Source organism: Sinohyriopsis cumingii, chromosome 9 (genome assembly GCF_028554795.1).
Source record: "Sinohyriopsis cumingii isolate HCF-2022 chromosome 9, ASM2855479v2, whole genome shotgun sequence".
NCBI lineage: Eukaryota > Metazoa > Mollusca > Bivalvia > Unionida > Unionidae > Sinohyriopsis > Sinohyriopsis cumingii.
In genome coordinates, this window is record NC_142969.1 from 43,327,130 (window position 1) to 43,341,132 (window position 14,003).

The 14,003-nt window shown below is 34.1% G+C and overlaps 1 protein-coding gene across 2 annotated transcripts in view; it reads right to left on the reverse strand.

Annotated features, from left to right (window-relative positions):
- The window catches only part of LOC149791642 (unconventional myosin-Ib-like), a 62,974-nt gene that overhangs the window by 31,561 nt on the left and 17,410 nt on the right, over positions 1–14,003 (reverse strand). Inside the window, exons 1-3 of one of the 2 annotated variants that reach the window (XM_089969239.1) lie at positions 7,405–7,667; positions 6,544–6,718; positions 2,337–2,452 (exon numbers count right to left, since the gene is read on the reverse strand). In XM_089969239.1, the coding sequence (XP_089825365.1) occupies positions 2,337–2,452; positions 6,544–6,678 (251 nt within the window). In that variant the 5' untranslated portion in view covers positions 6,679–6,718; positions 7,405–7,667. Of the gene's footprint in view, positions 1–2,336; positions 2,453–6,543; positions 6,719–7,404; positions 7,668–14,003 lie in introns of those variants that run through there. The other variant, XM_089969238.1, reaches the window with a different exon arrangement.

Here is a 14,003-nt window from a genome sequence, read left to right on the forward strand (position 1 = left end):
TGCTTGAAAGATATGGTCGATTTTTTTTTTCTCTCAGGCAGTACATCATCATACAGTTTCTTCATCTAGTTGACCTCAAAAAAAAATTTCTGTCTCACAGCATGAAAATCAAAACCAATTGACAAGAAGTGTTCCACTATCAGTGGACAATGGCATGGAATGCAGTCTGGCTGAGGTTCAAATAGGGGGAATTCCCCAACATGGCAATGTGAAAACCAGCACAAAATGGTCAATATTTACTGCAGGCATCAAGATGTGGTTGTATGCAAATTGGATCACTGTTTAACAATGCAGATTGAGGTGTAAAAACGTGCTTTCACTGAAATGTGGCAGAGGTTTCCAAAAGTGGTTATGCAAGGAAATGGGATAGAGATGTTTGTCAACATCAATTTCATGAATATCTAACATGAAAAATTGAACATCGAGAAGGAAAACTAAACCCAAGTCAATGAAGCATAAAATATGGGCCATAAATGACCCACTGCTGAAATGTGAAAGTAGTGCTCATCATGATGTACCTGTCACCAAGTTTCATGATTCTAGACAGGATAGTATATACCTATTTGGTCAAGACCTAAAGACAAAAACGTAACTCCAGGAGGTAAAGATTAAATAGAGGTCACAATTACCTGCTTTTGTGGTAATTATGTGGTACTAATAATAATGCATATCAACATCAATTTCACAATTCTATCATGAACTGAGCTAGCCTGACAAATGAACATCGAGCTCAAAAACTGAATTCAAGTCAGAGAAGCATTAAAAAATATGGGTCATAATGACCAACTACTGAAAGGGGGGGGGGGGCAGGAATATTTCTTGTCAAGATTCAGTCTCAACATGTTTCAAGATTCTAGATATGACAGAATGTTCATAGCACATGAAATCCAAGTTGGTCATCAGCTAAACACAAAAACGTTAACCTAAGCCAGCAAAATGTTTAATGTAGAGCACAGTGACCAATTTTTGCATACAAGTGTGGTACTAATATAAGTATTGGTATGTATATAAAGCCACCTAGCCATTAACTTTAAAACTCAACAAGTAAATTCAAGTCAATGAAACATAAAATATGGGTTACAGTAACCTTCTTTTGTGATGCAGGTATAGTACTCATAAGGATGCATCTCTCATCAAGTTTTATGAAACTAGTTACAACTGTATGGTGAAAAATATAAAAGTGGTCATGACCTAAATGCAAAAACTTAATACATGCCAGCAAGCTGTAAAATATAGGTCACATTGACAATTTTGTTACATAAGTATGTGGTACTAACACAGATGCACTGAAAGTTTGATGATTCTAGCATGAACATGGCTTGCAAAATAAAGTTAAAATTGAAGTAAAGTGAGTAATGCATGAAATATGGGTCAGTGACCTAATTTTGTGATGAGGGTGTATTGCTCATCAAAATACATCACTTTCCAAGAGTCATAAATCCATGTATACAGGGAGAAAAAAAGTCAAATGCACAAAATTAACCAGGAATGTAAAACCAATGGACACACATGTACAAAAACTGCACTCTCTCCCCAGTCACATCATATTTTATATACATTACAGCATATGCAAATGTTGCAATCCACCAAAACTCGTCAAACCAATTAATGAAATACTGCAACTATTCGGTGCATCTACAGGATAACTCCAGCCATTTCCCCAAATATGAAGTCCTCTCTTAAACAAAGAACATTGAAACATGTACCTTTGCACAGGAATGATCTATGTTTTATTTAAAACTTGTGAGCATGGGTAGGACTAATTTGACATGGAGCCCTAAAAATTACCATGTGAAAGTTTGTTTCCAAAAGCAGATATCTGCAATTTGCTCCATGGCAATATCAAAATGTATTATGTTGTAAATGTAACCAAATAAAACCAGGTTACAGGCCAGATGTGTCCTAAAATAATCACACAAATATTATTTATTGCTGTTTGGATTACCGAGACAAGCAGGACTCCCTACATTGTCTCCTCTGAGAAAGGAATATGGCCATTTCCAATAAGTCTACTGATATTCTAACTTTAAAATACAAATGCTACACCTGACTAAACAAGACGGCCAGAAAATTATCATTAGTGATGATTCATCAGACAGAAAGTTAAGTATTTTAAAACTGGATAATATAATAACACTGTAGTTCAAAGATGTGTACCTTACATACAAGATTATTATTATTATTATTACTGTGTGCAGTGAGTGCTCATTGCAGAATCTGATTTGTTATAAACTGCTGCTAAAAATTAAAAAGGCACAGATATCAGAATAAACAAGATGATAAATGTATAGATAAATAGATCCTACTAAGCAAGTATGCTACACGGTATTACTCACACATGGGGAGGTAACTCATAGATGTTCCTGCTTCTGTATTCTTCAATAATATCAGAGCTGTAGATGGGCAGGGACTGGTATGGATTTACTGACACAACCACTGTCCCTATGTATGTCTGTAACAAACAATTAGCAGATGCTCAATTATAAATTATCCAAGATATCAAAGAGAGTATGATGGCTTTCTTTCTCTTATGCTTGGTATTACATCTATGAACACTTGCACACAGGTACATTTATAACTACATAAATGCATACAAAACAATGATACTCAAATGCATACAAGACATATATCAGGTACAAACTAAAACTCTATCCTCAATCATGGACAAAGGTCAAATGCAACAAAAGTCCCCAGAGGGACTGATGCTCTGCTGACCAAACTGAATTTCCAGGAATCCAAAGTAAGTCTATTTATTCCATCCTATTATTCTTTATAACCACAGAGTACAGAAACCATCTTTAATACACTACACAAACTCCAAAATATCAAGTTTGGTAACAAACATATTTTCTTACATGTGGTAGTTACTATGTTCACAAAATATCTACGCGAGTTAGAATTCCTTGTCATAGCTTTTGTGCTTCAATCTAATATAACAGATACAGGAACTTATCTCAATGTCAATGTATAGCCACATGTTGAGTTTGATCGAATATAGATTAATACGGGGGGGGGGGGACAAAAACTTAGTGTGTGTGTGTGACTTGGATTTTTAACACAGCTTTAAGAATGTTTCAGTCATATCACTATGATGTCTGCAGTGTGACAGTTTTATCGTAAAAACTTAGTAACTGAGAAATATGCAAGACATGATGTTATGTGATGCTGTGTAACAGAATGAATATTACATGGGCACCATGATGTGCATCTTCCATACTTATAGTGGGGGCATAAAAATAACTATTAATAACAAAAAGATTTTAATGTATTAGACACCATGCTGAATCCAACTGATAAAAATAGTATAACCAACATAGCTTACCTCTACATTTCCTAGTCTCCAGTAGCCAACATAAACATTGTCATACAAAAATGTATTCAGACCAAAGTGATTTTGAATCTTTTTTAACCACAGATTGTGTTGCAATCATTTTCCTTTACATTACAACATTGAATCATTTTATAATTTACAAACTGAACTTTTAATTGGCAATGCATTGCCAGTATTGTGCCGATATATTGTGAAACCATCTACCTACCCAGCTACCCATCTACCTACATTACTGTGAAGGGGCACAAAATACATGAACAATAAAAAGAGCATTTTTTCAACGATTTCAAAGTAGGAGTATTAAATAAATTGATAAAATTTCAAGATTAATGTTGAATTTGCATTTTTTTTAAATCATTTTTTTAAATCTATTGACAATCAGTATCATTGTCCATACCTAGAAGTCAAATTTTTACTTAACCAAGTAACCATGGTATTTCATACATCAATAATTACCTTTGTTTGCCACTACAGCTGGCACCTCATATGAAAAGCATTCAACATATAATCCACTCATACAAGTCCTAAATTCATTCATGTGTACCATACATAGGGTAACAAATCTCAATATGCAATGTATAGTTATTAAAACTGAAATTTAACCACTGATTAACATATTTATTCCTGATTCCAAATGCACTGGTCTCAAAGGACCTTCTGAGTAGGCAAGGATATAAACAGTTCTAACAGTAGACAAACTTCTTTGGTTTTAAAAATACTGTAGTAACTGAGATGCATCCTATTATCAATTTTATGGCCAGAAAATAAACAGCACCCAAAACTGCAACAAAGCCACTTCAGCATAAAACATAGGTCATACAGAGGCCTCTTTGCAAAAGAGATAAAGAACTTATCCAGATGCATCCACTCATCAAGTTTCATCAGTCCTGGCAGAATAGGATGCCAAAAAACCTATTTGGTCATGAGCAAAATGGAAAACTTAAACAGCCAGATAAAGATGAAATATAGGTCTCAACATACCTCTTTTAAACTAAAGGTTTGGCAGTAACAAAAATCCAAAGCTTCAATTTTCACATTTTAAGCATGAGAAATGAGCATCAAAACACAAAGTTTAACCCAAGTTTGTGAAGCATCAAATATGGGCTACCATGACCTACTACTGAAGCAAAGAAGAAAGGTGCACCAAAAGTATCATGATTCTAGACATGGAAGTATGTACATAGCCCTGCCAATAACCAAAGTCATCAGCTACCAGTAAATAAATAAATATAACCCAAGCCAGTAAATTGTAAAATATCGGTTACAGAAATTCTTCTGGCATGTGTGTAGTAGTCAAAAAGATGCATATAATCATCCAGTTTGGTTATTAAAGCATGAATAGTAGAAACAAAACATTAAAGCAAAGTCAGTTAAATGTGGACCACAGTGACCTAATTTTAAGATGAAAGTGCAATATTCATCAAGATGAATTGTCTTGACAAGTTTCAACATTTCAGTTATAACAGTAAGATAAAAAACCAACATTGTCAACTAAATAAAAAAATATTTAACAAAGCGCCAGTAAAAATGTGAAATGTAGGTTACACTGCTCTTCTTTTAAGTTTGTGGAGCTGAGATACATATAACCACCTTGTTTGATGATTCTGGCATTAATAGTGCTTGATAATGAAACCAAGTGACCAGTGTAGAACTCATCAAAATAAATTTCACCCAGTTTCATTGATCTTGGTATAACATTATGTATATTGGGCACCAAAAACCTATCTGGCTATGTACTAAATACAAAACTTAACCAAATCCAGTCAAACGCAAAATGTATGTCACAGTGACCTTCCTCTGAGGTACAGGTGTGGTATTTTTGGGAGGCATAGAATAGTATAGTTTATGATTATAGCATTAAAGGAGTTTGAGAAATAAACTTAAAATAAAATATAACCAAAGTGAGTGAAGCAAGAAATATGTCAAAGTGACCTACTTTTGTGAAAAGGGTATAGTACTCATCAAGAGGCATCCACCTGCCAAGTTTGACAACTCTAGGTATTATGGAATTTATAAAGTGCACAAAAAGCAGAGGTCAACACAAAAACCTAACTAATGTAGAACAATCATATGCAGAAAATTTGCCTCCTCAACCCACTCCAATGGGGGGGGGGGGGGAATGCTATGCAACACACTTAAAACTGCTGGCTAGGACCTATGACATAGGAAGAAAAAAATAGCTGACATTCAGGGAGGGTATACAAGTGCACAATGCCGAAAGTAGGAAAAACGTTACCTCTACTTTGAAGAGGTGAGGTAAAAAGGACTATAACTTGGTGCAATGAGTGTACTTTATATTAATCTGATGTTATGAAAGCACTCTGTCTTCAAAAGCATTCAAGAAACATTCTGAATTACTTCATAACACTGTAAAGAGCATTTCAAATCATGGTAATTAAACATTCAAAATTATAATATCAGATTTTAAACGATGTAGATAACATTTGGTCACACAGATGTAATTTTTATTCTTTATTTAAATACATTTCCTTCACTCTGAAAACATGCAATGCAGTCTATGTGACACCAAATGCTTTATTTCTCAACAATTTTAGTTTTGCCATTGATACGTTAAGTCTTCATATTTAAAGCCTCAAGCAGACATTACACACTAGAGAATGATATGATACAAAAATTGGTATGCATGGTTTTCAAGTCAAATTACCATCTCCTATTGTACTTCTTAATGGTCATGCTCTTGCATATACAATGTATTGTTCTTTTATGGAAATGCAGAAATTGTTCTTTGAATATCAAAACTAGATTGCCCAAAGTCTTTCATATCTCACACAATGATAACTTGCAAACCCATTTATATCATAGGTCAGGCATGGTTCCATTTTTCTAAATAAAAAATGCGAAACAACTATTTGTTGAAACTGAAGATAATCAGATTAAAAATTGGTAAGTTAGTGAAAGCTTGACTTATTATTCATTTACCATCAAGATTTATTTACCATTTATTTACCATCATTTACCATCAAGATTTATTTACCATTTATTTACCATCATTTACCACAGTGACTGGAAATTTAGTCAATATTATTAAACTCTCAACTTTTAATTGGAAGTAAAGTTTGATACATAAACCATGCAGTATGAAGAAAAAAAACTAATTCTCGTCTTACTGAATGCATGCAAAGTGAAGACATTCTACCATTTCTATATCCACAAACCAACAGTAAATGTCTATGTACACGTACTATACTCACATATATCTGGCGATGTCTGAAGCGTTCCCTGAGATTGTGAATAAAAGCTTCTTCTGTCACTGGGTCAAGCAGTACAGCGTCACTCACACCAACGCTGTTCTCCAACACGGATAACGTGCTTTTATGTAGCGCCATAATTGGCTATGTCCTAAACTAGCTTACACGTATGCGACATCTGAAAGAGAAGTACAAGTTTTCATAAGCCTGAACACTGCAATAAACTCTGCCCATCCTTTGCACCTAAATAAAACCTGCACCACATTCCGAAGGACAATATTACAACATCATCTTCTGCAGTTAACAGCTCGAGTCTATTCCTGGAATTTTACTACATGTACCAGAGTTAATACTAAAAACAGAAATCCCAAGTGTTTAATACTCAAAACGTTTATACAACCTAAAGGTATGCAACACAACGGTGAAAAATAGGACACACGCAGAAAGTATTTATTACTACAGCTTATCTACTGTAAATGAATTTTTAAATTGCATGAATTTACCTAAAGATTATTAACAAATGCATTCCAAAACATGCATTTAGTAAAGTCCTGAAAACTGCTGTGTTTACACAGCAATTATCAACAAGGGCTTAAAATCTGCCATTCCTTTACCATCCAACACCTGATGATAAGTCAAGTCCAAGTGCAAACAACACAGACCCTGATCTGCCATTCATAATGCACTAGCATATCAGGGTAAATATTTTTTGTTCTACTGACTCCAACTAACAAACTGCTTGACATAAATCGGCTGGTGCATTACACAATAACAGATACTGGTCTATGAGGTTGGACCCGACTTATAAGCAAGTACATACAGTAACTCAACTTTATCATTAGATTTGAAGAGAATCAAATCTACCTAAAGACTGACTCTTCTAAGATACCACAACTCTTTCAAGACCACAGCATAATTCCAAACCTCATATGGTAGATACATTTACGTGTACCCGATAACCAAAGGTTGCATCCGAGAATCATTAAAATCCAATGTCACTAATTGATCCATCTAGATTTTACTATTTTGGTTCACAAATTCATGGTCTAATTAAATCTGTACAGCATAGTTGTGCACTTTTAAACGTTTTTCATGTTCAAGCTCAGAATAAAGGTAAGATTATTTTTCTTCCTCTTCCTAGCTAAGATAACACTATATATAAATATATGCAATAATCCTTGTGTAAAACTGAGATAAAGACATTCAGAACATGTATGGCAACTGCCAGCAAGACCTCTTTCACACAATACTGCAAAACCTAGATTTATCTTGATACCTTCATAACATACAGATTGTATTTAATACAGGGACATATTTGTTTTGACTTGCAAAGGTATATTTACATAGGTCTTACCTGCTCTGGGTAAGACAAAAATCGTATATTTATTGATGTCAAACATAATATATTAAACTTCGTTTCAAAATAGTTACAAATCACTGTTTCCGTTCTCCTAGCTTGCATTCACCTTCAAGAGCTCTTGTGTCTATTTCTAATTTCAGCTCAAGTTTTATAACGTTATTTCGGAAGGCACAATAAAGCAAAGGTCTCTCAAAGAGACTGAGGCTCTACTGGCTGAAAAGAATTTTCATGGATCCAATATAAGTCCATTTTTTCCATCCTTTTATTCTCTCTATCAATTGACAACATACTAAATTTGGTAACTAAATTTTGCTTTCATGACCTGTCTAAATTAACTTCTTCACATGGTACCTACAATGCAGTCAAAATTCTGTTATGACCTATAACCTTTAACTTGATATCATGGTTTTGAAAATCACTAAATTTGCCTAGATGTCATGACATGTACACATGCTAAGTTTGGTAAAATCTATTGCTAATATTTTTTTAATGAACAAATCTCAGGTAGCATCACTCAAGATATTCTTTTAAAATATTCAGAAAATTAGTTGGATAAAAATCCAATCATACTTGTGAATACAGCACAGGACCAACCAAATATTGTAAGTTTCTTTAAGTGAAACGCACCATTTTTCTATGACCACTGATTCAGAAGGAGCAGCAAAAAGGCAAATATTAAAGATGGCTGCTGTGGTGTCCATATCTGATCAGCACCATTTTTCTTAAGGATCAACTATGTGTCAAAAGAAGCTTTCATTGAAAACCCCATGTCATTACAAGTATACATTCTGAGAAGCAGTAATAATGAGATTTTCAAGATGGCCACCATGGCTATGAAACTGGAATCTTCCTAAATGTTCCATCATTAGTCCAAAAGTAAAGAATACTCTAAAAGAATTCCAAATCTTGCATGTGTTGATGTACCAAGAGTCTTGATGTAACATGATGATATAATCCAGTATGTCGTTACGGTAAATGAATTCACAATAATCTCAAAGTAGTGTTTAGTTCAAAATGTCAATGAACAGTTTGTAACTCCAATTAATAATTTAAATGAATTCATTCTTAACAAAACTAAAAACTCTGATCACAGATTCCCAAAGACTGATATTTAGAAAAGAATTAAGACTTTACTGACAAATGCTCTTTTATACACATCCCAACATGACCTATGTCACAGCACAGCAGCATTTTCTAAAGAAAGCTCAGCCATCATAATGGAAAATTACAGTAAACTGTAAACAAAGGCCATGTCTTTATCTCAAATTCAAGTAAACATCTATTTACAACTTACAAACAAGACAAACATCAGGTACACACTGAACTCTACCCTCAACCATGGACAAAGGTCAAACACAATAAAATACATAACAATTGAACAAGTGTTTTTTTGTTGTTGTGAAAATCCCAAGTCAATGCATTTGTCCATTCAAAAGCAGTGGTATTAACAAAATCTTCATTTAGGACAAATAAATGAAAATCAAAATAAGTAGCAATAACAAGATTTTCAGGATGACCACATGGAGCCCAAATTCAACTTTAGATTGGCAAAAAATTTCATTTAGGACCAGCTGGACATCATATGAAGTCTTTTATGGAAACCCCTTATCAATATGACCCGTCATTCAGGAAGAATATTAATGATCTAAAGATTTCCATGATGGCCAATGTGGTGTCCATAATGTATGTAAGAGTGACATTGATTTCCACTGAAATGAACTAGACATGGTAAGAAGTTATTTAATGGAAACACCATATCAATATGACCAGCCATTCAGGAGAAGCAGTCACTGTAATTACAAGCTTTTAAGATGGTGGTTAAATTGGTCTCAATGGATGTAGATCTGCACCACTTTCATTTAGGACACATACGACATCATAACTCTTCACGCTAAGCCAATTTCACCATCCATTGTAGAGAAGTAGATATAACATGATTTTCAAGATGGCCAGCTTGCTGCCATATTGGATCTATGAAGGGCACCATTTTCCTTAAGAAACAACTAGAAATTAGGATGAATGTACATGCAAATTTTCATGGCAATCCTCCCAGATGCACAGAAGGAGTAGCAATAATAAACGTGCGCCAATGGAGGAACAACAGACAATGGATAACAAAAAATAAAAAAATAAAACAAATCTTGTTCAAGTAACTTTCAAAACTTTACAGCACTATAATTAAAACATAATTTCCTTCAACAAATTTGCCTGTTACACTTTGTGAAATGTCTTGTTCTTCATGGCTAAAAATAAGGTCAACTCCATCACCTTGAAAAGTATTTTGGAACCACAAAAATTAAGTGGTGACATTTGAAGATCATATCAAAGGAAACACAGCAATGAAAAATATTAGACAAAATGTAGTTAGGAACCAGGAATGACAGTGTATAGATCAAATATACTGAGACTTTTAATGGATCCCATTTTTTTTTCCTGACTTCAGGACAGTGAGCTCCTTTTGTTGGGACATAATGTATATTCAAATTAAACTTCCCATTGACTTAGTTTTATTTATTTTTTTCTTTAACCACATTGCAAGTTTCAAACTTTCACATGTCTTAATTAGTTGATGCCTTTTGTTCAACATGGTGAAGAAACTATCCTGCCTGTACCTTGAGATATTATCAACACAAAAACATATGAGATAAGGTGAATGGTTGTTTGTATTACAACTTGAAAATTCTTCCATTTTTCAAACTACGTGGTAACTGTCTTAAATAGAATACTGAAGTAATGTCTTTATAATGAAGAATCTCTCTATGATGGGTCATGGTTTTGCTGTCAAGTTCAAAGAAATGAACACAAATTGGCATATTGGGCATCACAAATGGCATATTAGGTATCAAATGTGGCTTATTAGGCATCAACAGCATCATATTAAGCATAAAAAGGCACATTAAGCATCAAATATGGCATATTAGGTATCAAATGTGGCTTATTAGGCATCAACAGCATCATATTAAGCATCAAAAAGGCACATTGAGCATCAAATATGGCATATTAGGCATAAAATGTGGCATATTAAGTATCAAAAGCGAAATATTGGGCATTAAAAAAGGCATACTGGGCATCACAAGTGGCATATTAAAGTATCAAACATGACATATCAGGCATCAAAGTGGCATATTAGGCATCAAAAGTGTGTTTCTATATAACAACAAGAGTGAATGGAACATTATACACCAACATCATATTTAATAGTTTTCAGTTTATGCAACAAATATTTATGTGCAGAAACCACCCTTCTTTCAGTCACAGCGACCTTGCCCTTTCATCCAAAAATCAATAGCCTTCTTCTTTACCTCAAATGTATGCCACCCACAAAATTTTGTCCAGGTCTGTGATACAGGATAAATTTTATATTGTAGAAACAAGTTTTCTTCTTGAGGTCACAGTGATTTTCACCTCCGAACTTTTGGCCACAAAATCAATAAGGTTCTTTCTTACCTTAAGTTCAAGCCATCCTTAAAGTTTCATAATTGTAGATGGTGAGACAACTCAAGTTATTGTGAAGAAATAAAATTGGTGACAGACAGACAGACAGACAGACAAATGGATGGAGACCATTACACATAATATGCTGTTTATAAAAAGAAACATTAAGCAATGTTGAATTTTATTAACATACTTAGCAGTGAAGAATTTATGTACGACTTTAGTAAAATGTAGAAGATAATATCACAAACATCCTTGTTGTCAAATTGACTCCAAGTAGATGTTTGCCAGGGCACCATTAAAGTTTTACACGTTTCTCAGCTAAACACCAAGCACTCTTGTTGCAGCGACTTTAATCTGCAACAAAGTCTGAATAAACAAAAACAAAGAAAGAAAAAAAAGAGTCCACTATACCAAACAGTTTTGCAGTTTAATACATGTCTGCAATGCTAATAGTAAGTACAGAGATTAGACATTTCTACAGTTCTGAAGTCATATGTAGATTGTTTAAGGCCTAGATATACATGTACCTGTTAATATTTTTTTTTACTAAAGAGTGTCGTAACTTTTTTTAAAAAATTTTTTATGCCATTTTCTGACAATAGCCTACATATAGCTACCTAAATTGAGAAACTGGACTGTTCAAATAATTTTAACTGATCAAAAAGTAAAAGTAATTACCGCATGTACTCACTTATAAGTTAAATCAATCTACAAACAAGACAGATCTTCCATCTCATAATGCACCATCAGATCAGGATCTTTATGGTTTGTTCTACTGATTACTCCTAACAAACTGCATAAACCCAGATCTACTGGTGCATTATATGATGGCAGATCTGGGTCTGTGCTGTGTGCAGCTGGACCTGTCTTATACGCGAGTGTGTACAGGAAAACAAAGACTAAAACTGCACTATTTCATTATTTTTTTTGTCATAAAAGAAACCACAATTATTCTGAATCGGGAAAGTTGTAGTAAGTGGTTTCACCCAACTTCCCACCTGACAAAGCTAAAATACTACAATCATAAGCAAATGGAACATTGAGCTCACCTTGGTGTAGGGTAGCCATCTGTTTGGCTTTGGCTGAACTGTTCCCTGTACAGTATTGATAATGACCCATTTATATCTGGTATTTTTATTTTGAAATGCACAGTCTTTAAGAACCACAACTGACTGTTATACAGTGTATTGTTTGTTTTCATTGGCTAATAAGTCTAATTTTTTTAAGATTGCAATTTTACTGTCGACATTACAAGTCCAAAGACCCTATCGGACCCATCATGTGTGCATCCTTATGAAGTCCTTACAAAGGCTGGATCAGGAGGATGTCACAAGCAAGTGAGCTAACTTTCACCTGGCCTTAACTGGGATCATTTTTTCATTGATGCAAGACATGACTTTTATTCTAACTCCAGAATTCAATATATTACACTTTCACCTATTTACATTTGGCCAAAACATCCGGGTAAGTCAAACCTATGGAAATTTAGGTAATTGCAGACTTACATGATACTGACTAATATATGAACTTTTTTGAATTTAAATTCGAAGTGGAGACCAAAAAATAATGAAAATATGTGTATTAAAAAAAAATTATGACTTGTAAATGCCAAAAATGTATGACATTAAAGTTAATTGAATTACGTATGTTTATATGAAAATTAAATGAGTTTGTTTGTGTGTGTGTGTGTGTGTGTGTTTTGGTATACTTATGAGGACCCGAGTTTGAATGCAAACCAACATCTTGAGGACTGGACTACATTGTGAGGACTTACACACCAGTCCTCAAAATATTTCGTCAGCAAATGGTTGAGAATAATCATAAGAGATGAATTACGCATTATTGTGAAAGTCCTCACGAAGTCGGTTATGTCTGACAGACAGTTACACTCTGTGTGTATTGTTCACACAATTTGTGACCCTCCTTGGGCTGTAGACTGGTGTGCAAATGCTTAGCCAATCAGAAGGCGATGACTTCTGATTATTTGTCATCCAATGAGAACATCGCTTCTATGCAGTGTCACTGTAAATTTTGTATACCTATAAATATGACTCATAAAATAATTACTAGTATTATTAGTGATTTTTAAAAAGAAATAATTTTGTAAAATGGTAAACTGGTGATGCCAGCAGAAAGTGTGTGATATGAAGCCCGGTGCAGCTGATATAGTGCGGTATTTGTGGCGTGTGATTTGGTGTGTACATGGATTTTACTGCTTCGAGACTTAATGCACCTAACTCTCGGAAGATGGCAAGATGTACTGGATCAAACTGGTAAGAAACAAATAGATTCTTTATAAAATTATTTATTATATTCGTCCAAAAGAGCTGTTCATTCTTTCATTAGTTATCATCTGTGACAACTTGCTTGTATCCAGTTCCACCCACAGGGGCTCGTATAGTTGCTTAAAATTGACCTATCATACATATACTATATAATAAATAGTTATTATATAGTACATGTATGACAGGTCACTTTTAAGCAATGATACGAGCTCCTGTGGTTCCACCAATGATGCACACACAGGTCCTCATATCATTGCTTATATTTAACTATGAGTCATACACATAGGATAAAAAAATATTATGACTAACAGTGAAATTGTAAGTAATGATACGAGCCCCTGTGCGAAGGTCTTGATTATTATATTCCCATGTCAAAACAG